Raw genomic sequence first — 25,656 nt, forward strand, 5'->3', positions numbered from 1 at the left:
GCAGTGTTGTTTGGATGATATGAGGTTTTTATGGGTAAAAAAAAAAAAAGCTTATAAAAGCTAAAAAGCAACACGTCTTAGATTTTGTTTTTACCTAGAGCCATGATGTTTGTAATACAATTCAGCTTATAACATGTCAGCTATATAATATGAAAGTAATGAAAGTGAAAGAAATGTGTTGAGGGAACAAAGAATCTTTCAAAGAGGATTTCCGAGATTTCTTTAACCTTTTCACATTTTGTGACTATAAAACCTTAAACTTTTATCTATTTTAATTGTTTTTCTTTCAACACAGGCAACTGCATGACTGTGAAGAGAAATATTTTTGTTCTCATATTTTCAACATGTACAATTAACAAATAACAAATGAACATCCTTTCATCGCCTTACAAAGCCAGACACCAACATTTTTCTCCATTCTTTGTAAAATAAGTCAGATTTGATTAAGACTGTCTTTGAACCATACTTTATTTTTTCTTGCTACAGCTTCTGTTATATTTATTTCTGAACTTTGACTTGGCCGTATATTTAGAGTCTTTGCCTTGTAGGGAGGTTGCCTCTTTCAGTTTCTTGTATCCTCCCAAATGTCAAAAGAAAGAAAGTTATTTTGTTTCCTAATTCACTTGACTCTGACATGTTCATTTGCTAAAGATTTTGATTATCAAAGCATTTCTATTTGTCCTTCTAGCTAATGCTACACAGCTGAAGAAGGGTAGAGAAGTTAAAATATTTACATCCAATCAGTAGTGGCAAAACATTCTACTTCATTTGGCTCAGACACTAAAAAACAAGTTGCAGCTCAAACGAAAAGTAATTTGAAAACACATTAGTAGTATAGATTCTTATTAGAGAATGAATGTTTTTAGTAAAAGAGTTTCATGATCAGCTGCCAAAGATGTGAACTGTCGACAAAGAGACAACAATCAAGTCTCATTTATTAGAAATAAAATGCAGCCCAGAGAGTGTGCGTGAACATAAAGTAATTTCACAGAAGTGAATGTTTGTTTTTAACCTTTTGCCTCTGGCTTCCCTTCAGATCTGAGAACTACAGGGAAAATAAACAGGTTTGAAAAGTAGGAGAAATCCCATGAACCACAACAGCCTGGAGCTGCAACTCAGGAGGCCCGCCTCCAGGTTTGGAGCGGGCGACAGTCCAGAGTGATTAATCAAGAGAAATATGCTACAAGATCCTCTTCAAAGCCTTGGCTTTAGATGATGTATGAAAAGCTTGGACTGCTGTGGAGAGTCCTCTTAATGAACATGTTTCATAAAGCCGTGCAAATAGACAGACTTTGTGACTTCTTTTTTTAACTCTTTAGATGCTTGAAGAGAAAATAATGCTACAGAAACACACAGTCCAAAATGAAGGGATCTGTTTGCTTCTCCAAAAGACAACAAGCTGCTGGGAGTTTGTTTCTCATTAGATCATTTTAGCAGCTATTCACAATTTCAATAAAAATGAGCAGCTGTGCTTCAGTCTGCCGCTAGTGACCATCAAACAGACAAATCAGAGAAAATTGGACATTAAAGTTGGAAGAGGGGAGAGGAGCTAGACATTACAGAGGCTGCCGGATTTTGTAAAACTCACAATTATAATTAAAAAGCTAAAGTGTCTTTAGCTTTTTTAAATGTTCAAGTTAAGATTCATTCTCAGCTTCCAATAGTTTCCAAACATACAAATAGCAAACACCAGTTTTTGCATCTTTTTAACCCCAATTCTTCTTCATACCACAGCCAAAACAGATTTACCCGTTCTGAGACAAAATGCACAGCTGGTAGTGTGAAGATTGGAAAATAACCTGTTGCTGAACAGGACTCACCTCGACCCACTGCTGAGACGCTAAGAGTGGCCGACAGGATACGTTTCTTTAGCGAAATAAACGGAAAGTGAGCTGAATGAGACGCATTCAGCTCAAAATAATTTGCCTCTCAGGATTTCCCGGAGGAACTGTTGTTGTTGAGGTGGAAAAGTAATTAGATTCTTACTGGTGAGCCATTCATTGTGGGATGAGTTTGGCGTTGCTTTTTTTTCATTGCAAATCTCTTTTTGCAAATCTACACAAAAATTACCAAAAGGGTAAATGACCTGCAGAACAAGCATGTAGACAGCGAGAATTTGTCAGCCCAGAATACTCCTTAGTAAGTAACAAACACCCAGATACGTCAACTTTCAAGGATGTCACGTGTAAAATTGATGCACTGCTTTCAGTGGAGAGTTTGATCCACATGTCTGATGTCCACAAAAGGTTAAAAAGATGAACAGATTGTTTGGGATGCCTTCAGCTGTGACACAATGATTGATTCCACCGTATGGTCTCAATCAGTGAGGGTAAATTTTGCTCAGAAGGCTGAGGGGAAATCCCTCACTTGTCCCTGCCTTTTTAACTTCACACCATTATTTCATGGATGCTTGTCCTCTCGCCTCCTCATCTTTATTCTCTTATTGCTGCACTCTGAAGGATTGTCTCCTTTCCCTCTTCCTTACTCGTCCTCTGTAATTCCTGTAAAGTGCCTTTCAGGGTCGAGGTGCCTTTCTATCCAAAGCATTTCTACAAAGTAACACTACATTGGCTCTTTTTTTTTTTTTTTTTTTTTACAATTATTGAAGCTGCAAACCAGAATTTGTTGTAAAACAAACACACAAAGTAGGGTTTTTTTTTCTTCTGTGCATCTTTTATTAAACTTTGAGATTTGTGAAATTGAAAAAGTTTTTAAAAATCCTTACTTCTTCTGATGTATTTTTAGTGTTTCTGTTGAAATAACTTAAGAATTGAAATATATGTCCAGATTAAAGGACAGTTTGCTTTCTGTAAAATGTCTGATTCACATTTGAAGAAAAATTTGAATATACATTTAAACTCTTCATGAGGCATGAAGAGTTTGCAATTTTTCTTTCATGCATTTACTAACAACAATACTAACAGAAAGATACAACAGATGTCAAGAAAGTGTAATGAAATAAATGCATTTTCTGAACCAGATTCAGTTTTACAGTTTTGACAGAAATGTAAGTCAGAAACTGAGGCAGTTTTTTTTTTATCATTTGCCGTGAAGTGGTTTGTGTGTGTGTTGTTTTTTTGTGTGTGTGGCGGTCTAGAGCCTGAGGATTTTTTTTTTTCTGTTGAAGAATGATGTCAGTTTTTAATGTAGTTTCACCTGAAAGCCAAAGGATCACTGTCATTCAGTATGGGCTTTTGGTCATGTTTCATCCAAACAGGTTTTTCTGTATTTTTTATTCAAATTTACACAGAAAACAACTCTATTACTGATTCTACAAAAGGTATTTTTAAAATATGTTTTAAATGCAACTCTTTCAAAAGAGGTTTTTCTCACAGCAATTTAGATTTTACCTTATAATTCACACAGTTAGTAAAGTACGACTTACTTACATAAGTTTGATTGTTTTGGGAATTAAATAAAATTGAATGTAAACATATAAAAGATAATTTAATTTATAATAATCACATTTTATCCCAGAATTATAAATGTTTTAAGTATATTTCTGACTAACTTGAATCACCTCTATAGATTCCACTCAGCGCAGCTCTGCAGTGTAAATCCAGGGTTTCGTTTTTGGTGGATTTTCTTAATGTTTCCTTCATCATGACAATATTGTGTTTACTAAATATGAGGGTCTAATCTACTTGAGGCTGAGACTGATCCTGGAGCTAATTTAAAAGTTGAGAAAACTTAAAAGTTAGGGATGGGGGGAGTGATTATGTGATTCAGAAAAGCCCCATGAGTTTGTTAGGTGAAATAAATTATTCTTTATGTCTTTAGAGACTAAATCACTGGGAATGTTGAAGCGAGTGCTCTAGTACAATTACTTGAAAACTGTTGGTTGCTTTGTGTGCTTGCTCAAAATCAGGATCAGTTAAAAAGAACAGATTGTCATTAAGTAAATGTGTCTCTGTGGTTTGTTTCCCTGAAAACACAAAGAACGCAGATTGGTTTGTGTCAGGCAGGCTTGTTCTCACCTACACTATGGTGGGCTGGGGACTCTAAATGGCCTGCAGGTATGAAAAAGCGTTTGGACGGCAACTCTAAGAGCCTAATGACTTTCCCACCTTCCTGCCAGTGCATGCTGGGAAAGTCTTCATCACCCCACCCCCCACCCTTTCAACACCAATGACCCTGAAAAAAACAAGTGAAGAGAAAAAAAAAGGAACTGGAAACAAAGAACAAAATGTATTTTTTTCACTTCTCATGCTTTTTCACCTCCAGTGCTTATGTTCTGTCCTGAAATAAAGCATAGATATCCAAATAATAGTCTCTTATCAAGTCCACAGGCTCAATTTCTTATTGAAATCTTTTTTTATTAAATCTTTCCTGCATGTTCAGGTGAAGATCAGACTTGACAAGGACAGGCCGTGTGACTGAGATAATTGTGCTGAGCGTGCCCTTGTTCTGCAGTCAGCCTTTATATTTGTAAGGCAATTAACCAGATTAGAAAGCATAATCGATAACGCCACCCTCTGCAACCCTGCTGCCATCTTCCCCTCTGGAGAAAGAAAGCTCTCCTGTCACAACCCTGTTGATTCTGCATTTTCTGCTATGTTTCTGTTCAAAGCCTTTCTTTGAACAGAAGGTCTTGATTTTTTCAAATTTATTTAGAAAAATGGGGACAATTTCAGAGAGTTTCTACTCCGTTTTACATTTTCTTTACTCTTTCAAAGCATCTGGAAGGTAATTGATTTTCAGTTAATTATTCACCACAATGCAAATAGAAAGAAAGGTGTGTCTCATTTAGAGATAATCAGTGCACCACTAGAATAACAATATTAAAAAAAAACTATTTTGTGGGAATCTGTTGTGTGAAGAAAAGTCTTGATTTCTTTTCACCCTTTTAAAGTCAGGCACAGTTGGAAACAAAGAAGTGTGTCATACAACACCCATCGCTCCAGGCTGCTTTCTTCAAGAACAGACTTAGTTCCACATTTCTCATCTGAAATTAATTGAATGACGACAGCATCAGGGTGACATCATACCCATCTGTCCTTAACCAATTTCTTAATGTCACTGTGTCCAATGTTGGAAGACACACATGATGTGGATCACATTCGGGCCCTGATGGATGCTGTTAACCCTTTTCCAAGGTGGAAAAACACAAAATGTAGCAGTTTTTAACTTGAGAACAGAAATTCTGTTTTTATTTACTTTTACCACATGTACAGATCCTTTCAAAATGAACCACACCTCTTAACTGTTTTCATATTTTGTCACATTATAGCCACCAACTTGATATGCAACACATTGTTTCCTTTAGAAAAATAATAAAAAATCTAAGATGTGCTGCAGGTATTTATATTCTAGTCTTATCCATAAACATAATCACGCTTCACCTCATCAGTTAACAGAGATATGTTTGCTTTAATCTCAATAAAAAATACAGCTACTTTCTAAAGACCTCAGAGGTTTGCTAGAGAACATTAGTGAGCAAACAGCATCATGAAAACAAGGAGCACCAAATAGGTCAGAGGTCAAGAAGTTTAAATCAGCTTAAAGTTATGATGCAATACGGTATGGAACATCTGCAAACCAAGACATGCACTTGAACTGATAGAGCAGGCATAGAGATTACATTAAAAAAATCCCTAAGGTCTAAGGTGGAAGTTAAGATAAAGCCCATACTTGAATCTAATTGAGAATGTTCAGACTCTCCACATCCAATTTCACTGGATTCAAACACTTTTGACAGAAAGAGTGGGGGGGAATATATCAGTTTTTGGATTAAACCCAAAAAGACATTCAACTATGATAGCAGAGGAAAGTGGTTCTATTGACTACAAATGCACACCACACTTTTCAGGTGGACTACTTTTGCAAGGCTCTGTGCAAGTTAGTTCTTGCAAACTAATACAACAAACTATTTATTTAGAATGTTTTATTTTTTAATGTGATTGTCCTGATGATTAATCAGTTTCACTTCTCTGGTGTTAGAGATTTTCTGCACAGATTCTTCCTTCCCGTTGAATATTTAATTTCGCTGCGTCTTTATCTCCGCATTAAGACTTTTATTTTTATTAAATTGCCGCATGTGCACCCCCACTACAAACATGAATTTGATAAAAACACACCGAGGCACGAAGTAACAAAGTATCGGGGAGGGGGGAAACACACCGTGCCATCTGAAGACAACTAGAGAAGCGCGGGAATCCTCTTTTTTTTCTGCCAACTGCTCAAAACCCGATTTATAGTGAAGAGTGATCTCACCGTGTGCGCTGTGGTGGGATTCAGTGTGCCACTACAACATGCACACAACGACTGCGGCTCTGCTCTTCCCAGAACACCAAACCTGAGGATACAGGACTTTATTCGAGATCGACAGCGAGATAAGCTGTAAATTACGCCTCCCCTTTTTTATCTTTTGTGGAGACTGGGGGGTTTTGGTGCAGGGGACTCGAAGGATGCTGCTGCCTGTTGGAGCACAAAGACGCGCGGTTCCTTGTTGGGTTCAGTCTGCAGTCCACTTACCACCAACTGCATTGCCACACAATCGTGGGAAGAGAATGTGTGTATTATGAAACTCTGCGCCCGCCTGGAGCTTTTCTTGTCAACTCTTTGTGGATCATCGCGCTGACGTTCGCATGTGGAGTGCAGATCATCACTCTTTGAAACAACTACAATGTGGTGCGCAAAGTAAAGTGGAGGAAATGTTGCATCCGAGCGCAGTGGACGGGCAGGACTGTGACTTCCAGAGCGTGCCCGCCGACCTGTGAACGCCGCACTCGATGTGGCGCTTGTCGCTGTCCGACGCGCGTGTGGTGCTGAAATTTGGATGATGCCCAGCCTGCGACTGCAGGGCTGCCGCTCCCTGCACCTGAACGAGGACAACGGCCGCTTCGTCCTGCTCGCCGTGCTCATCCTGGTGTACCTGCTGTGCGGCGCTGCGGTCTTCTCGGCCATAGAGAGGCCCTCGGAGCTGCGGGCTCACGGCCGCTGGAACGGGACGCTCCTCAACTTTAGTGAGACCTTCAACATCAGCCTGCAGGAGCTCAACTCTTTCCTGCGGGAGTACGAGGCCGCCATAGCCGCCGGGATCCGGGCTGACGCTCTTAGACCGAGATGGGATTTTACAGGAGCTTTTTATTTTGTTGGAACTGTGGTGTCGACTATAGGTGGGTGATGTTTGCAGCGTTCACTCAATGCCTTGACCTTTGAGTCCATTTTGTTGCAGGGAGATAGTGGAGAGAGAGAAAAAAAAGTCAACACACACTTGAAAAAATGCCAGGTTTTACAATGCAGATAAAACACGAGAGAAAGGTAATTCAGTTCAGAACTTTTTCAATCTTTAATGTGGCCGATAGCTTGTATGAATCATCCAAGACTCCTTGTTTGACAGAAAATTAATCTAAAATAAGACCTAACTCCTCTTAAAGTCCTTCTGATTAACCACAAATAAAGTTCAGCTGTGAAGGAAGGAAATTTCCTTAGTCAAACACCACAGAAAACAATGAAGACGACCCTGAAGCAGAGAAAGAAAATATTGCAACTTAATATTTCTGGGAACTGAATGTTCCCCAAAAACCAGTGACAGAAAGTGGCTATAGCTGAGAGGCATGCAGCTGCATTTTAGTGTCACCATCAGCAAGTACTGACTATATGGGGGACAAACATGCCAATATATGAACCTTCTCTCAGAAATGACACCCACGTTTGGTGTAAATGAGCAAAAAGCCATTCAAAGCCTAACAGTAAGCCTAAAAATGATGTTAAGATCAGAAGTGAAACACAGTGAAGCATGGTGGTGGCAGCATCATGCATTGGGACCTTATCCAAGTTCCAAATACCAGTCAAAGTTGACCCAAAACCTTCAAAAAAAAATTTCTAGAAAGCTAAAGGTGAGGATTAACTTTAGATTTCTGCATGACAGCAACGCAAAGCATAAATTACATCATCTGAAGGAGACTTAAGAGGAGAAAGAGACGGCACACCAGAGTGAAATTGAAACTACAAAACGGTTTGAAAAGAAGTTGTGAACAGAAAACGTTATCATCAGAAAGAGTTGAAAGTTTCTTGTAAAGAGCAGCAGACAAATATTATCAGATCAAGACGTGCCAGGTTGACTGTGGTTATCTGATGGAGCCAACACAAAGTTCATGTTCAGGCCAATTTTGTTTTTTGTTTTTTTGTTCACTACTATTTATTTGATACACTTGAAGTTTAAAATGAATGTGTCACATGTTGATTTAAACAAAAGTTTTGAATGAAAAGGAGTGGTTGGAGGAAAGAAATCCTATATAGCCTACCTCTTCTTGCAAAAGTCAATTCAATATAATATTAGCAACTTAACATCAATTAAGATAACTCTTTAAAAACAAAACAGGCTACGTATAAAAACATAACAAAACAGGATATATTTGTAATGATGCAGCACTCTACTTGCTTTAATTTTTCATTTTGTATTTCCTCCTAACAGATTTAAAATTACATTTAAAGTGAGCTGCACAAGTTAAGGGGCATGTCAGTGGTGGAGAAAGTTCTGAACTATTATCTTGATCTCATTTTTAATATACTGAGGCCTGTAATTTTAACAGGGATGTGTAAACAGTTTATATCCACTGTGGTGGTTTCTTCTTGGAAACATAAGTTTGTAGGTGTCCTAAAGCTGAAAATGAGGAACCACCTCACATTGAGAAGACAGTTGAAATGAAGTAATTTCAGGCCAGATGGGTTTTGGAACCACATGTCTTTCTAAATGGTTAAATAATCATGTCATTACTTTCAGTCTGGATATCTGAGGGACTGGAGCAGTCTCCCTCTGGATCACTTTCTTTCTGCTGGCTTGTTCGCAGAATACCAGATTAAACTTCCGTTTTTTTTTAGTTGGCTTTTATTTTGGTCGTGTGTTAAATTTTTTTGGCTCTGATGGACTTTTGGAAATGGGGGCAACATCTGACTTGTTTGCCATTTGGATCTGCTCGCTCATCGCTGGCTATAGGACAGCACCCATGGGTGCAGCCTCTCTTTTTTTGTCACATTTCTCATCAAACTAACAGGAATGTCAATGAGAAGCCCCTTCTACTCTCCTCCCCCCGTTTAACATTTACTCATGCAATAGGTCAGAAAAGAGCAAGTGTACCTCCCAGGGCAACCTGAGGGCCAACGGTGTGACGCTGTGCATGGCTGATGGCTCTGACATCCACTTTCCACTCATATACAGTCCTTACAGAAAGAATTTATTTCCTTTTTTCCACATTTGTGCTGTTATGTAACTTTTAAAGTGTTTAGTAACATCTCTCGGCATTCACCAACACAACGAAGCTCTTAGCTGTGACATGGAGGGAAGAGTAAATTTTAGTTCAGCCCTCTTTTACCCAGATACCCCTAAATGAAATCTTGTGCAACCAGCTGCCTTCAGATGTAAACACAGATTGGTGGATGTTGCAGAAATTTACAATTCTAAACACATTTTTCTTCAGTAGGGACAGAAAAACAAGACTTCATAGTCAAGTAAAGTTTATTTTTATAGCATATTTCAGCAACCAGAAATATGTGTTACATCATAAAAACATCATACAGAAATGATTAAAGAACAAGCAATAAACATTACATTTTGTCAAATAGCATCAAAGTCATCAAAATCAACTTTTAACTTACTACTAATCAAATGCTACTCTAAAAGGTTGGATTTTAAGTCTTGATTTAAAGGAACTTGGTGTTTCAGGTGTTTTCCTTCTGGTAAAACTCTGAAAGTTCATTCCTGATTTGAGGAGCATAGAAGCTAAATGCTGCTTCTCCATGTTTGGTTCTGGTTCTGCAGATGAAGAGCAGACCAGAGCCAGAAGACCTGAGATGTCTGGATGGTTGATACAACAACAGCAGATCTTTAATGCATTTTTGTGCTACACCACAGTAAGATGACTGGAGCTTGAGTTAAGATTTAGCACCTTTTACTGGAATTACAGCGGCAAGTTTATAGAAACGGAAACCTTTGCCAATTTCATTTCTCTCTGTGAAAAGCAATTTTAGAGTCTTTCCACAAATTCTCGGTTAGAATCAGGTCAGGATTTTGACATTAATATGCTTTTAAGCCCAATTCCACGGCTCTGGTTGTATATTTAATATTCTGCTGCTAGAAGATGAACCTGTGCCTCAGTGAAGTAGAGCTTTGTTGTTCCTGACAGGTTTTCTGGAAGGATTGACACACATTTACTATCAACTATGACCAGTTTCCCAAGAAACTCAAGAAAAGCAGATCCACTCCTTTGTTTCACTGGGTCTGCACAACTTCATGTTGTCGACAGATTCGTACCTGAGTTGGACCTCCAGTCAGAATGGTCACTCTCAGCTGATTAATTGTTAACTAAAGTATACAAACTTCAAAAAAATTAGGCTACATGCTGAAATAACATGTTAAGAGCAGAGATTAAGCCAAATTACAAAATATGTATACATTTTGCATTTAAGATAAATGCAAAATGTAAGATAAAAACAAAAAGCCTTTATATGTAATTATGTAACATATAAAGAACTAGTTTTAGTTTAGTTTTAGCTTCACCCGGTTCAGTAGGAATGCTATTATTGCAGATTCGGCAATAAAAAAAGAAACTGAATTGTTTCCTTTGTATTCAAAGGTTTGTTTACTAATCCTCTGAAACAAACCGATGAATCTTAGGAGTTTAATCTAATATGCACATATAAAATTTGACTTGTGAAGCAATAAGTTGCAGGTGATCTTATTTTGGTTAATTAAAGAAAGATGAATACAAATGAAGCTCAGACAACAGTTTTATATTGATATATTATTATTTCCCTATCACTTCACCTACTTTGTGTTGATTTGTCTCATAAAATCCCTCTAACATACGTTGAAGTTTGTGGTTGTGCCGAGACAAAATGTGAAAAAGTCGAATGCACACTTTGGCAAAGCCCTTTGGACAGAGAGTGAATATAAATGGATGAAAACAGTCCAGGTTGTAATCAAAGCTGACAGCAGCTTTATCTCAGACATCGCCCTAAACACAAACATGTACTCATATACGTGCAACATGATGGCATACCCCTGGCTACTACTTTTAATTGAAAACTGCAGTGAGACAGGATGTGAGAGGAAACTGATGGTCATGTTCGCTATGATTCCTCAGGGAAAATTGGATTCACATAGGCAGAACTGTCACAACTTTATTTACTGTAGACCTGTCAGGAGAGCTTTATTGGCCCTCCCACCTTCCGCTCTTGGATACACAAATGCACTCATACGCAGCTCTCAGGGCGACCGCGCACTCAGCCACAGCAGCTGTGTTTGCTTACATGTCTGTGGCAGGTTGTCCTCCTTTGTACTTTAGTTGTCATGCAGCATCACTGTCTTCCCTGACAGGTAGATTATCTAAACTGACTCAGCTGCTTATGTAAAGGAGGGAGTTAAAGTGAGATGCTAATATTCTCTGTTTCTCCCGTAGTTTTTCTGTTAGATTTCCTTTTGGGATTTCATCCAGCTTTGATCTCCTCTCCCAACCTCATCCACCGGTCTGCGTATGCCTGTCTTTTGGCATGCTGGTGAGCTGCTGATATGAAAGGGATTTGAGGACCTCCCCACATCACTTTTTATAAGAGCGGCTTTCCCCCCCTGTGAGCTCTGGATGCTTCTCCTAAACACTTCCTGTCTCTGACTCAGCTGTGGGAGAGGCTTCAAATCAGCAGTGACTCTTTGCTCCCCTTGATGTGCCTCCATGGTATCACTTTGAAAGATAAAAGCAAAGCTGCGGCCACATGATGCAGGTTGTTTACCAGAGGTTTGTGGTCAGGATCACTGACGATTAGGTGCTTTCACGGATGCGTTGTTAGGAATACAGGAAAGATTGCCTCCAAAATGCTTTCTGGGTCAAATAGGTTAGAAACAACTGCAATGTTTGCTGACTTTACATATTCCACTCTGTGGCCTTTCAGGGTATATCAGAAGTTCTCCTCCAGCAACTACTATATTATTATTTTAGGCTTTTGGATTAAGTACCAGATAGGATGTTCACCACATTTTCAAATATAACCCAAGCTATTTCCCATGGCAACCATAATCTTAACCCTCCTGTTGTCCTCGGCTCATGTCGACCGAGGACAAGCCCTTAAAAAATATGTTTTTCAATTGCAGCTGCATACAGAAACTTTAATCTAACAGTCCTGCATCAGAACTATGGTGTGCACAACTCAGGGGGAAGTTTAGGCTCAAGCAATCCAAATGTGAACTTTACAAAAAAAATAAAGATAACCAAACCCAGGCCTCAGGTCAGACTGACCGGAAGACTAAGGAAATTACAGCTGGACAGGCAAACAGTATGGAATGGCATCACTGATCTCCGTAAAACTGATATCTTTTCAAATTTCCCCCCCTCCTGTTGCCCTCGGGTTGACATGACCCGAGGACAAGCCCTTATAAAACATTTTTTTAATTGCAACTGCATACAGAAACTTGAAATCTAACAGTCCTGAATCAGACCTACAGTGTTCACAACTCAGATGGAATTTTCTGCTGGAGCAATTCAAATGTGAACTTGACGAAAAAAAATAAGAATAACCTCCTGTTGTCTTCGGGTCAAAATGACCCGAAGACAATAGGAGGGTTAAGTCATTTCCTCTATCAAGTCATCATGCCCTCTTAACCCCAGAACAGTAGCACATACTTTGTTCCTCCATTTCTCACATCTCTGTTAAAATGTGCTAATTTTTAAACTAATTTTGCACTAATTTTGCATTTAGTGCTCAAAATAATTAGCGCAAACTGTAAAACTCAGGCTGCGTTCACACACAGCCTGAAGTGACCTAATTCCATTTTTTTTTTTTTTTTTTTTTTTTTTTTTGCCTGTGGTGTATCTGATTGTTTCATGACAGTCTGAACAACACAGGTCAGATTTTCTTCTAATGCGACTCAGGCCACTTGGACATCCGATACGTATCTGAATCAAATGTGACCTGAATCTGAACGTCACTGATACTCGACAAATGTCACTATTCTGTGTCCTGATTCCCGCAAGCGGAAAAAACCCAACAACATCCATGACGGATCATAATGAGGATTAAGTTGTTAATATGCCAGCAACAACTTCATATGTGTAGGCTATGCTCCACCATTAGCACCTATACTTGCTTCCGCAAACACTGAGCACTACTTCTTCTTTATGTTCATATATTTGACACACACAAAAAAATCCAATTTGACAAAAAATAGGATTTTCATATCAGGCTGCAGTGTGAACGCAGCCTTAGTTACTTTGCAAATGCAAGCCACTTGCTGAGAATGGATAGTTTATTCAATAAAAGCAAGTATTCATGTCAATGAAAGTGTCAGTTATAAATGAAAAGTCCTGACCCAATTGTTTACAATCAATAGAGGCTTTGCCATGTTTCCATCATGACAGCTCATTCTTTTAGTGCAAGGAAGTTGAGTGTTTATGACACTATCTGAAAATGTCCAAGACAGCACTACACCCTATTTGCACAGTCATTTGAAATCTACAAATGGTTGAGTAATTTGTAAAGTATTTCTTAATTGCTTTCATTCATCAGTAAACTTCACATTTTCAAAACACTTAGTAGAAAGACCTAAACGGCAGCAATTCTCTCAGCATGTCACTTGCAAACAAAATGAAACAAGGAGAATAAAACCAGAAAAACTTTTACTTTCCACATACATAGAAAAGAGAAGCAAAACAATAATTACAAAACATGTTCACTAACTCCAAAGAGTTTCTTGGTAGCTGTCGCAAAGTAAAATGGCATGAATACAACTTCCCTTGTATGTAAACAAACCTCAGGAAGATTTTGCCCTCTTGGTGGCATGCCAAAGTCACCAAGCAATCTCTTATCGAAAGTGGAAATCATCAAAATACATGCATATGGAAAAACACAGGGATGTGAGAAGAGAAACTTACTTATTTTCTGTGACGTCAGTAAGTAGCCAGGTCATTGAGAGAGCAGTAGTGTGCTTGGGTGAAGTCCACTGATGTTATTCTTCTTTAATGAGGTTGAATGAGGTCGGTGCCTTTTATGGCCCCCACCAGTTACTGATTTAATACTAAGTTGTAAAACCTCTGACTTAAGTTCAGCCGACACCACAGGTAATTAGGGTTTGACATAAAATCACGGTTAGTGATAAAATCGATACATTTTTCTATTTCTCTGCCAAGCCTGATGAAACAATAAACATGTTTTACTTTTCTTAACATACAAAATGAACCCAAAATGTTTTAAAGTGTCTAAATATTTTTGGTTCTAATTGAGTGTGAGACATTTACTGTCAAACATCTAAACATTCTGCCAAGACGATTGGTCAAATTCTTATCCAGAATTATGACTAGAGCTTGTTGATGTGTGTAAAATGTGTAGCTGAAGTCTTTTTAACCAGATATTAGTGGAGTGTCTGCAAAATGTTGACTGTATGAATAAAATCTACAATAATTGATAGGGGGGAAAAAATTGGAAAGTTGAAATTTCTCGTATTAAAAGCCTGAATTAAAATGACATGTATGCCCAAAATGAGTTTAAGTGAAAAAAATGACTTCTAATTTTCTGAACAACTGACCCTCTTTCCAAAAACCCCATACATGGTGTGTATTTTCCAACTATAACTCACTCATTGTCTGTGGGTGCCTGGCTGACTCTGAAGCCTTTTTACTGACAACCAAACAGGAAATACTGTTTTCAGGAGACTCCAACATTCATCTGGCTGTTGGTTCGGCAAATCATTCCCCAAACGACCATCAGTACCTAATGACTTCACTGATCCCCTGATTTTTCCTTCAACATTATTTATTTCTCCAAGTATTTACCATGATGAACCAGGCTCTGCTTACAGGCACTCATGAATTTAATCTTTTTCTACAGAAGAAATGCTTTGCTGTAATTGGTAGCTCTTAATTACTTTTTTCATAATTAACTATAACTAATAATTAACTTTGTGAACTTTGATTTATCAAGATACCATGTTGTCTCTGTTTATGTCTGGAAATTACATTAAACTGTTTTTCAGTGATGAAATTCATTCAAGATTTCAGGCCTTGATGTTAGAAAAAGTATCAACCTTTGATTGAGTTCTAAGTCATGTCAATTTTATTTTTGTAATATGTTTCAGCAACAATTTCCATGTGCAGTTTGAATTGCTTTGTCATGTAAAGCAGCTCAAATGAAAGCATAACGCAATTACCTATTGTGTTGAGAACAGCAAACAAGCAATAAACATTATACTTTTTGAATGCCATCACCAAAATCACCGGCAAATATTGGAAGGAAGGATAAAACTTTTTAACAGGCTGCATTAATAGTCCGACTCAGGATTTAACATCTTACTGAAGGAGTTTACATGGAGACAAAAGGTGAGATGGGATGGGGGGATTTTTAGATACAGAACAAGATTTACATTCATGTTGGCCAAAGGTTTCCTAAACTTAAAGCCAGGTGACCTAAAACAAGAATATCACATGTAACAGTATCACAATACTGTTTTCAATGGCAACTGATGAAGAATTGCTGCTGGCGGGAGTCTCAATTTTCTCCAAATCTCAAAAAAGAAAAGAGAAAAACCCCAGCAAAAGTAGAAAACGAGACAGCATGTAGCACTTCCTGTTAGCTTGGCCATGTGAGAATAGTAAATAACATTCTCAGTTTGCATGAACACTAGTTCATATCCTGCCACATATAACATCAAAATTTGTGGATTAATTCAGATGCTATGTGTAGCTACCTGGTATTGGAATTAAAAAAGTCAAATAAAAACAGGTTCAGTTTTACAAACTGTGGTTTGAGTGCAACTTGCACCATAGATGGTTTAAGACCTCACAAAGTTTTTAAATAATAAAGCCAGTTTCTCTGCTGCTTCAGTTGCTTAAATGTTCCTGCTTGATGAAGTGAGTAGCACTTCATTTAGGCAGACAGAGAGTCTGCAGACAGAGTGTTGTATTGGAATAAAAGAAATTTCTATTGTGTTAAAATTGATCTGCTGCCTCTTATTAGTTTCACCGCTTTCTGAGAAAGAAGAAGGGATGAAATTGAAGTTTATTTTCAACACAGAGGTGCTGTTTGAGTTTAGGACCTTCATAGAGTCCATGGCATTAAACATCACAATAAATTGGTTTGAAGGGTCAGACAGTATCAGGATTGATGCAACAATAAGGTGTACCTTCATTATAATGTTTAATGATTTCTCAAATAACAAAAGGTTTCTGATCAGTAGATGCTGACCGATCAGCAGCAGCGCAGGGGTTTAATTTCCCCTGAAGGGGGAAAGCAGCTCCCATCAGTTATGAAGGGAGACCAATTATTCCTCTTGTAAACACTGCCTTGTACACACGTCAGGAGAGGTCATACATTCAACCACTGGGCAGTGGAGCTGTGGGCATGAGGTCAGCGGTGGGGTCAACATTTTACAGACACATCTTTCGTTATATCTCTCATTTAGCTGAGGTCCAAATGACGGGACGTGTCCCCTGGGAGAGCCGTCAGGTAGCAGATGCTTCCACAATTAGAGGGGGACGGGTGAAGCTGTTGTCCAGAAACAAAAGAGCTCCATGTCAACAAAGGCCAGACAGTGTGAAGGTTTCAGCTGGGAAATTTCTACCCTGTCGCCTCAGGTTCATAATGAGGAAGACCAGGTCTGACTCTGGATTGGAGGAGATGTGTGAAATGTTAAAACTCTACCGGTTTATTCAATGTATTAGAACTGAACTTTAATGGAAAGACCGATATGAACTTGTTAATTATTTTAAAGTGAAAGGAAAAGTAAATATAAAAATAGTTTAAAAACATTTACCATTTGTTTACATTGAACCCCTTTTACTCTGAAATCCCTAAATAAATTTCAATGCAACTAATTAGTGCAAATTAAGCCTCCGAGTTTAATTTGAGTATTAACTGAGCTGTTCTGCAAATGCCTCAGAGGTTTGTGAGAGAACATTGGAGAACATTGAGCATCATTACTGTCAAGGATCACAACAGTTTGAAGCAAAGTCATTTTATTTAAAGCAATTTACCAAACTTTCAACATCTAATTTCAACATCCGATGATAAATTTCTCATCGGAAGATAAAACAAGTGACACAACTATAACTTTATAAGATAGCAATGTGTCTTTATTAGTGAAATGTTTGATTCCCTTCTGTGCAAAGCTGTAATAGCTGCAACCCCTAATATTTGCACTTATCACTACAACAAAAAGTGATTTTACAAAGTGTTGAATCGGTGGGTAAAGACAAAACAGTTTTCTCTTTTTATCCATTGTAACAAACTTTTCTGCTTATTACACATGTATTACTTGTGTAGGTGGAGCACATAAAAATCTGTCAGGGCTGGTTGTTTTAATATTGCAAATCTGAAACCAAGTTTAATCTGAACTTTTCCAATTGATTTCTGACTGCTGATGTTGCTTGAAAGGTTTCCTATGAGAGCCTGCTTGTGTTGTGCTAGATGGAGGAACCTGACTATAACTGGCTTGATGGAGATTTCTGGTGTGAGCTGCTTGATTTATGAAACCCAGATTTCTTGATCTGATTAATTCTGGCAACCAGTAAATAATCAGGATGCAGAATTGGCTAAAGAGCAGAAAGAAGCAGAAAGAAACCAAAAAAGAAAACTCAATTACCAGATAGGGAGTGAGTGAAAAATGACTAAGAACATCACAAAATCTGGTCTCTGGCATGAAATCATGAGGCTCAGCTGGTGGTCAGACTTTTTAGCACATGCTGTCTTCATTCCTGTAATCAGCAGACAAGCAAAGAAAGATGAGTACTCCTCAGAAAAGCACAGTGGCAGACATGAAAGAATACAATAGAGGAAATAAACTCATGAACACTCAGTCAGGGCATGGACTCCTTACATAAGTATGTGACATATTCTGTTTTATAATCTTTTTGCATATGCTGCATAGTCGACAAACTCTTCCTTTTGCTCACTGAACGAAGCGGACATACTTTGCTTAAAGTCTTCAGTGCTGCACTAAACTACGTACAGTTTCAACCCTCCGACTTTTAATAGTGTAGCATTGCCCTACATTTCCAGTCTTAGCCTTCCTGTTTTCATTCTCATTAAGGAGGGCACAAGAGCCTGTTCTGCTAACACAGTTTCCATCAATATGGTTGCTATTTATAACCCTCAGTTAGGGCTGATCGCTGACAACTGCCAATTAGGACATTAGGACGTCTTTCTGTAGAAGTTTTGGGGTTTTTGTATCTTATTATTAGTCACTGCACAAATATTTCAGAGAAGAACAGTTGCTAAAAAATTTAGCAATAGGTTTTAATGTTTTGAGAGAAAGTGGATAAGCCCAGTTAGAGCAGGAGGCTGTTGTACAGTTTTGTGTTTTGTGATGTTTTTTCCTTGGGATAAAGTGTGTCCTGCTTGTACTTGCCCCTGGCAGCTACTGCAGCATCCTGCTCCATAGTAGTTGTAGCCACCCACAATGGGAGACAAGGCAAATAAGATAGTTTAACGCCACCAAACAGACCCACATTCTGATTTGTTTTGCTTTAAATGAGGTCTGGTTTAGACTAAGCGCAGTCAAAACCTTTCAGAGTGACAAATAATAACATGAGAGTGACAAGAGGAGGAGAAATAACTGATAAGATGTCTGTTGAATCTTTGGATTGTGCTTGCACCTTAAAATAATAAACAGAAACATGTATTGGATGTTTTCAATGCTATACATGGAAAAAAAAAGAACGAGCGCAAATCAAGTTAAACTCAATTAGAAATGCAGTCATATTAACCTGATTAAATAATTACATTAAATTTTACTACAATCAGAATAAACTAAATGTAAGCAAATTCTGTAGCTTTGTAGTTTTACTGGGGGTACAAAATTTAGATTGCAGAAATACTAGCTTAAACATACATCTTCTTTTGCAGCACCATGGACAGCACCAAAATGTCTCTGCACACAACAAAGTAATAGATTGTTTTATTTTGGGGGGTTTATAACTTCCTGTTGGAGCCAAACACCAATTTCCACAGAACATCAGTCACATAAAGAGTCGCAGACAGACTCCTTGTACTAATTACATGCACCACCTCCTTTGCCCTGCGATATTAAAAATGATACTTTCAGTCACAAGCTGATTGTCCATAACCTAATCCTAAATTAGCTGCCTTACTGTTTTATTTAAGATCTCCATGTATGCTTTCAAAGGGACTGTTTCCTCCCTTTCTAAAATTGAGAATCACAAACATTTGTTTTTATTCCACACAGTGTCAAAAGGGAGAGTCATATTAACTAAACACAGTGAGATTAGGTAACGCTGCAGACATTGAGCTTTTGCAGCGTTTTCACATGGCTGGGGTGAAAACAGGAGAAAATGTATGAATGAAACAAAAACACATTTTTCTCCACAGTTTATTTCACTTTACATATTTTTCTATATTGTAAAAAAGATGCTTGTTGCCTTTCCAATGATGATGGCTTTATATCATCATGTAAAAACAAAGAAAACAAAACAACCAAATGAAATCACATGTATATTGAATGGCACTTCAATCGAAAATATAGTAAGTTCCAATCAGATAATTTCAAGAAAACATGTAAAAATTCCAACTGATCGCATCTCGCCATTGGTTTTTCTGCAACACTTTATCCTGAGCAAGCATGTGGCGACAGTGGCAAGCAACCATTTCCTTGTAACAGGAAGAAACCTCCAGCTGAGACAGACTCAGTATGAGAGACCAGGACAGGAACGAGACACGGTGTAACAACAGCATCAGCGGACCAGGAATACTTTTTGGAAAAGAAAAAGGCAGAAAAAAACATAAACCTGAAAACAGCAAGAGAAAAAAAGCAAAGTCCTCCAGAAAAAATCACCAGTTATCAACAACAATAATTTGAACAAAAGTTAATGAACAACATGACCTGGGAGTTGACCCGATATGCTTACATGAGGAAAATAATTACTGTCATTCATAATGGGTGTTTTGTAGAAAACACATTCATTAACATCCAAACATTTCTTCTGAAGCAGCGGTCTTTAAAGGGATCTAAATATCCAGTTATTTTTTGGAGGAGGGGTTTAAAGTGAACAAAGTGGGAGCCACTGGGTCTAAACGTCGTCTTTGTCCAGGAAGCTCTTTTCTTATTGAAGTATGGTCTGCAGTGCTGCGATAAAGCTTCGACAAGGCTCCCTAATAGCTTTATGACAAAAAATAATGCCCAAAAAATAAATCAGAGTTCTGTCCTTCCATATTATCGTTGTTTTTTGATTATAAATGTCAGTTCACAATTTGACTTAATGCCAGGCTTACAGTAATAGGCAATTAATGTTGAGAAGGTGCATGAGGAGATTGCTGCTTGGCAATTTAAAAGAAGCTTTTACCACTACAACATCTTTCAGAAATTACAACAAAAAACCCCCAAAAAGCATATATTGTCAGCTTATTAAACTTCCCTCATTTTCTTTATAATGAGAAGCAGGCCTTAGCTAACAATGTTTATTTACTGCAAAGACACAAAGTATTACCAAGTATTTTTTGGTCCAGTTTCTAGAGCCAGTTTCTTGAGCAAATAAGTGAAATAACCCTGATGAATTATTTCACTTTTAACTTGAGAAAAATTTCTTGTTTTAAGTGAAGTAATCTGCCAGTGAAAATAGCAATTCTAAAATTAATTTTAGAAACATTTACTTAAAACAAACTATATTTTGCTGAAGACTTACTTGTAAGTTACTTTTGTGCTATTTCAAATGTACAAAGATATTTGCACTAGAAACTAGACCAAAAATGCTTGGTAAGATTTTGTGTTTTTGCAGCACAGAAAAAAGTAAAAATAAACTAACAACTAGCTTGAAAATAAATCTGCAGTCTCTTATGACTGCTGTGTATTTCATAAAGTCATTTCATGCTTATTCTCATATCAGAAAGTCAATATTTCTTTCTGATTCTTTTTTGAGTCACTTTCAAAAACCGCTGATTTTGCAGCTGAACTTTATTGACCCTCCCCAGTGAGGTCGGTGAGACTATTACATGCCTGACAGGGCCCTGCGTATCTAGAAGAGAATCGCACATTAAAGGCCTCCCCTGTCCTGTGCTTTGTAAATCCACGTGGCACTGAGGTTACGAGACGGTATCACCTCAGGCTGGTGGAGCGTGCATCTGGCATTTAAGCTGTGCGAGAAACCATGTAGTAGATGGCTAACTCTTTGACGGCGAGCTGTGTTTTCACAGCGAGGTGGTGTTCTCATTTATATTAATTGATGTGTGCGGCCTTGCTGAGAAAAAAACCATCTGTGTTGTTGTTACTGTGGGTACATGCGCTACCAGGAGGTGGGTGGGACCTGTTTGCAACCTGTGAAAGTGAATTCATCGTGTTTGTGGTCTGTCTCTCACGTTGCTGCCAGACTCTGCTGACTCCTCTTTAGCAGCTATCCCTAGTCTGCTTGAAATTACCACACTAGAACTTATGATTTGTCCTTTTAACTGCTTGGAAGCCACATGTTTTGAATCTGCCTGGCTATGCCACACAGAATGACAATCACCTCAAAGGACTGATGTGAGTCGGTCAATAAAACTTTTTTTCTTCCCAGTTTTGGCTGCCGTCTACTACCTCCCCTCTCACCCCCTTTCTTTAGATCTCTTCTTACTGCTGGGTGAAATCACAGGCTCAGTGGAAATGTCACTGTTAAAAATGGAAAACAGAGGGCCTTCAGTCACATGAAAGGCACCACAGGTCATTTTAGAAAGTGCACAATCCAGATGCTCAGCATAAAAATGGTCTCACTGGCAATTTGGCAATTTACGTTGAGCTAAACACCAGCTATGCAGCACAGACGTTCTGTAAAGATGAGTCTAATTTTTGGTAAAATGCATATTATATCTATCTTAAAGCTGCTCCACTCAGCACTTTCTATTATGAAATGAAATCAGAGGAAGTCTGAGCTCACCCACAATTACTTTTACTGGCCACAAGTTAGAGCTTAACGGAAAAATAACAATTCAGCTATGGTTATTTAGGTAATTTTACCAATTCAGCATCATTAGGTTTAACTTTAAGCAACAGCTTAACATGGTAACTACATTTACAGCAAGTGTTACTCATAATGTAAACAACAGATTTGTGCTATTTAAGTGTCAACCCCAGACATTATAGGACGCAAAGGAAGGTTCAAGTTCACTGACAAGTCATTGTTACTGTGTCAGAAATTAGACAACCAAATGTGTTGAGTCGACGGGCAGCTATGTTTGTGAATATAACTCTAATGTGTTACCTCTCATATTCTGCATGTCTAATGCAAATCGCTGTATTTCAAACGTTAACATTGATTTGCTCTTTTCTCACATAGGCTGAATAAATTTGTGCCAATAACTTACCACACTAGCTGTGTGGTAAGTTACACTAAAAATCCTAACTGGTGATATGAGTAATTATAGAATCTAAATGGGCAAATAGAGCAATAATTGGGCAACACATCTGGTAATGATCTGTACAAACGCTTCCAAATAATGACAATCTTCCAGTTTGCACTTATGTTTAGGCTGAACAAATTTCAAGATTTGTTGACGTTGCTCACTTCAAGATTACCTATAAAGCTCTAAAACTAAATTTCTGTGTCTTTCTCAACTTTTTGCCAGAGCTGAATCATATGGGACCCACAGCAAAATGTAATGTAGGAGTTCATCTTCAACTTATTACCCGTCGTTCACCAAAGCAACCCACATACAGTTTTATTTTGCATTTTGCAGTGTTAGATTTATTGCTTATAACTAAACCCAGAATAAAATTAGCAATATCCCAGGCCGTGTTTTGCTTTCTTTGTTAAATGAAAAGAAATGACATGAATATGACTCCAACACAGAGCACCAGCCGTAATAAAACTAGCATCATTAGCTGTATAATTGTGACTGCTGTATTTGCTGTAACTTCTTGGAAAATTTGAGATTTAGAAACCTCTGGAGTGATTTGAAAAATAGACTTTTTTTGTGATGAAAAGTTTGATTAATGTCCCCAGTTGCAGCACAGAAGAAAGCTGCATGACTCAAACAGGTCTAATAAACCTACAAAGAGATAATTACACTGCAGACAGGGACAAATAAAAGGCAGGGCTTCAAAATAAAAAAACTAAAAACCCTAAAAAAAAAATTCTGTTGTTTTCAAACACAAATAGAAACCTGGAGTGACACTGAAACAGAGAGCATGTGAGGAGAACAGCAAGCAAATTAAAGCAGGAAATAATGTTTATCGAGACAAACGGTGGCTAAGCGGTGAAATGAAATGAAAAGCTCAATTAAAAAGAAATCCTTCTGAGTGTGAGGCTGAGGCTCTGGAGCAGGAAGTGAGGAAGGCGATGCTGAGGCTGAGAAAGAGATGGATTTTCAGAATATCTCAGCTAATCCTGTCTGGTGCTCCATCTCATTCTCCTGCAGTAGTTTTAAATGAAAGCGCCCAGTGGAGACCCCATGACAAAACTCTAGACTCTCCTGTTGCTATCAATCTTTACCAAAGTCGACACAGCTGAGCCACAGTTTCACAAAATATGTATTTACTTTTTCTTTTTTTTTCCAGGAAGACAGGGGATGACACATTCTTGAGAAACATAAAAAAAGTGAGATGAGATAAAATATTCAGTTGTTTCTAAGTTATGTATAATGAGCAAATTAAATGTGCATCTTCTGATACATTAATGCATTATGTAGGTTTGCGAAGCAATGCATTTGTGCATACATTCACATATGCATGTATATTGGATCACTAGTTTGATTTAGAACTTGTATGAAGATTCACAGACTGGATAAGCCATTGCTTCTTCCTGCTCCCTTTTTGGACACCTTTAGTTTTGTTTTACAGAATTTTAGCTGGAAATTTTATGTTGTTGCTAATAACCTCCCCCCACCCCTTGGATTTGATTTGTGTATATTTTTATGAAAGATAAAAAAAGAGAGGTAGGAATGATGGGGGTCTTATGCAGCGGTACCAGGGGCTGGTTATTTTAATTGAGACAACAATTAAATTTGTGGAAATAAAGTTCACAGTCACTCTCTCTCCATTGTCCCAATGTTTACTCTTTTCTGAGTGTTTCCTGAAGTGATCTGTAAGTTCAACTCTCCATTTATGAGTGTGTGTGTGCGCGTATGCGTGTGTGTGTGTGTGTGCGTGTGTGTGAGGGAGAAAGTGTTGGAGAATGTTCAATAAATCCCCATCATACTCCTGTACAGGACACTGTGCACACCTCTGCGCTCCTTTGCAGCAGGTCATAAATCTGCCTTGACTTGCTAAGACGCGTTCGCCTACGTTCAGTTTCTACAGACCCAGCTCTTCAAGCGAGACCAATTTCATTTTAGAGGACACACCAATTCCTTATGCTTCTTTCTCCCCAAACTGTTTAGTATTACACCTAAACTCCTCTATGCAAAGATGAAGCAGATTGTGAATTAACTGTTGTTTTTTTGACAGAAACATTGAAATTTTGATCTGGATTGATGGGGTTTTTTATGATACAAAATGGTTATTATGGATAACTTAAAGACATGAAAGTTTAAATGTTTTCAATAAGCAGAAAAAACATTTCTAGTGAAACTTTCTATCAGCTGGCAATAAGATTTATCTAATTTGTTAGCACTGTCACATTGCTTTGTACATGTGACAGTGCAATGACAATAAAGTTGAATTCTATTCTATTCTATTCTATTCTATTCTATTAAAGGGGACTTCTTATACAAAATTCACATTTGAATATCAACTGCTTCTAAAAACAGTCCGAGTGCTTAAAAAAGCACTCAACTGTCTTTTTAGCAATAAATTAATGTGTTTTGGTGTCTGGAAACAATCTGCTGAATATTAAGCCACATTCAACAGGCACTGAGCTAGCCTAGCCTCGTTACCAATCCAAGTCTGAGTTCCAGTACATTTGATCAACTGATTTTACCTTTGTATGCTCTGTATAATGTCTGCTGGTGAAGACAAGTGTTTTGTTAGACTTACCAACCAGAAACCACTTGCTGCATTCTTGTTGGTTGTGGAGGAGGCTCCACTTCTGCTTTTCAAAGATGCACAGCCGTATAATTGTCCATCTGTTTGCAGCTATTTTCAGGTATCAGTGTAAACGTTGAGTTGGGGACGTGGCCAGCAGCAGCTTATTTGTATTTAAAATGATAAAATTCCCCTAAAATATTTTGGGGAAAAAAATATATTGAACATGTTTTGTATAGCCCTTAGATTTACCATCACATGCTAAATGGATCATAAATAACCTTAACAACTATTTTTCCTGCTTGTGTGAGAGCTTGGCTATGTTTGGGGAAAAAAATCAATGTTGACATGTAGCTACAGTTTATGCAAATTAGTTTAAAGAATTTTCAAATTTTCTTGAGTTGCTTCAATTTTCATGAGCTTCAACCAAGCCAACCTGATAATAGATAAAATCTGGAGAAAGTTAAAAAGGTACACTCCAAGTCTGAGTTTGACCTTGAATTTGCAATATGGTTCATCACTATGATTGAGTTACAAAAGAAAGAGCCAGCACTGTATCATCCATCCTCAGATACATAAATCACATTTGCTCAGATTATATAATTTGTTTAGATTAGATCATTTTTCACATTCTTTCTGGGGAAAAAAAACATATAGGATTATGTATAGCTAAATATATTTGGTTTTTGTGGCAACATGTACAAAATATTCTGCTACCTTCAGGCTGCCACAGAAATGGGCACGTTTAGTTTCTGGAGAAGTCGGTGCTTGATCTAATCATGATCAAA

General features: G+C 37.9%; 1 protein-coding gene across 1 annotated transcript in view; it reads left to right on the forward strand.

The window, feature by feature from the left end:
* Positions 1–6,389: 6,389 nt before the first annotated feature.
* The window catches only part of kcnk12 (potassium channel, subfamily K, member 12), a 28,456-nt gene continuing 9,189 nt past the window's right edge, over positions 6,390–25,656 (forward strand). Inside the window, exon 1 of the mRNA XM_055029338.1 lies at positions 6,390–7,118. Coding sequence (XP_054885313.1) covers positions 6,779–7,118 — 340 coding nt within the window. The 5' untranslated portion in view covers positions 6,390–6,778. The remainder of the gene's footprint in view (positions 7,119–25,656) is intronic.

This window comes from Poeciliopsis prolifica, unplaced genomic scaffold (genome assembly GCF_027474105.1).
Source record: "Poeciliopsis prolifica strain line A6 unplaced genomic scaffold, Auburn_PproV2 SCAFFOLD005, whole genome shotgun sequence".
NCBI lineage: Eukaryota > Metazoa > Chordata > Actinopteri > Cyprinodontiformes > Poeciliidae > Poeciliopsis > Poeciliopsis prolifica.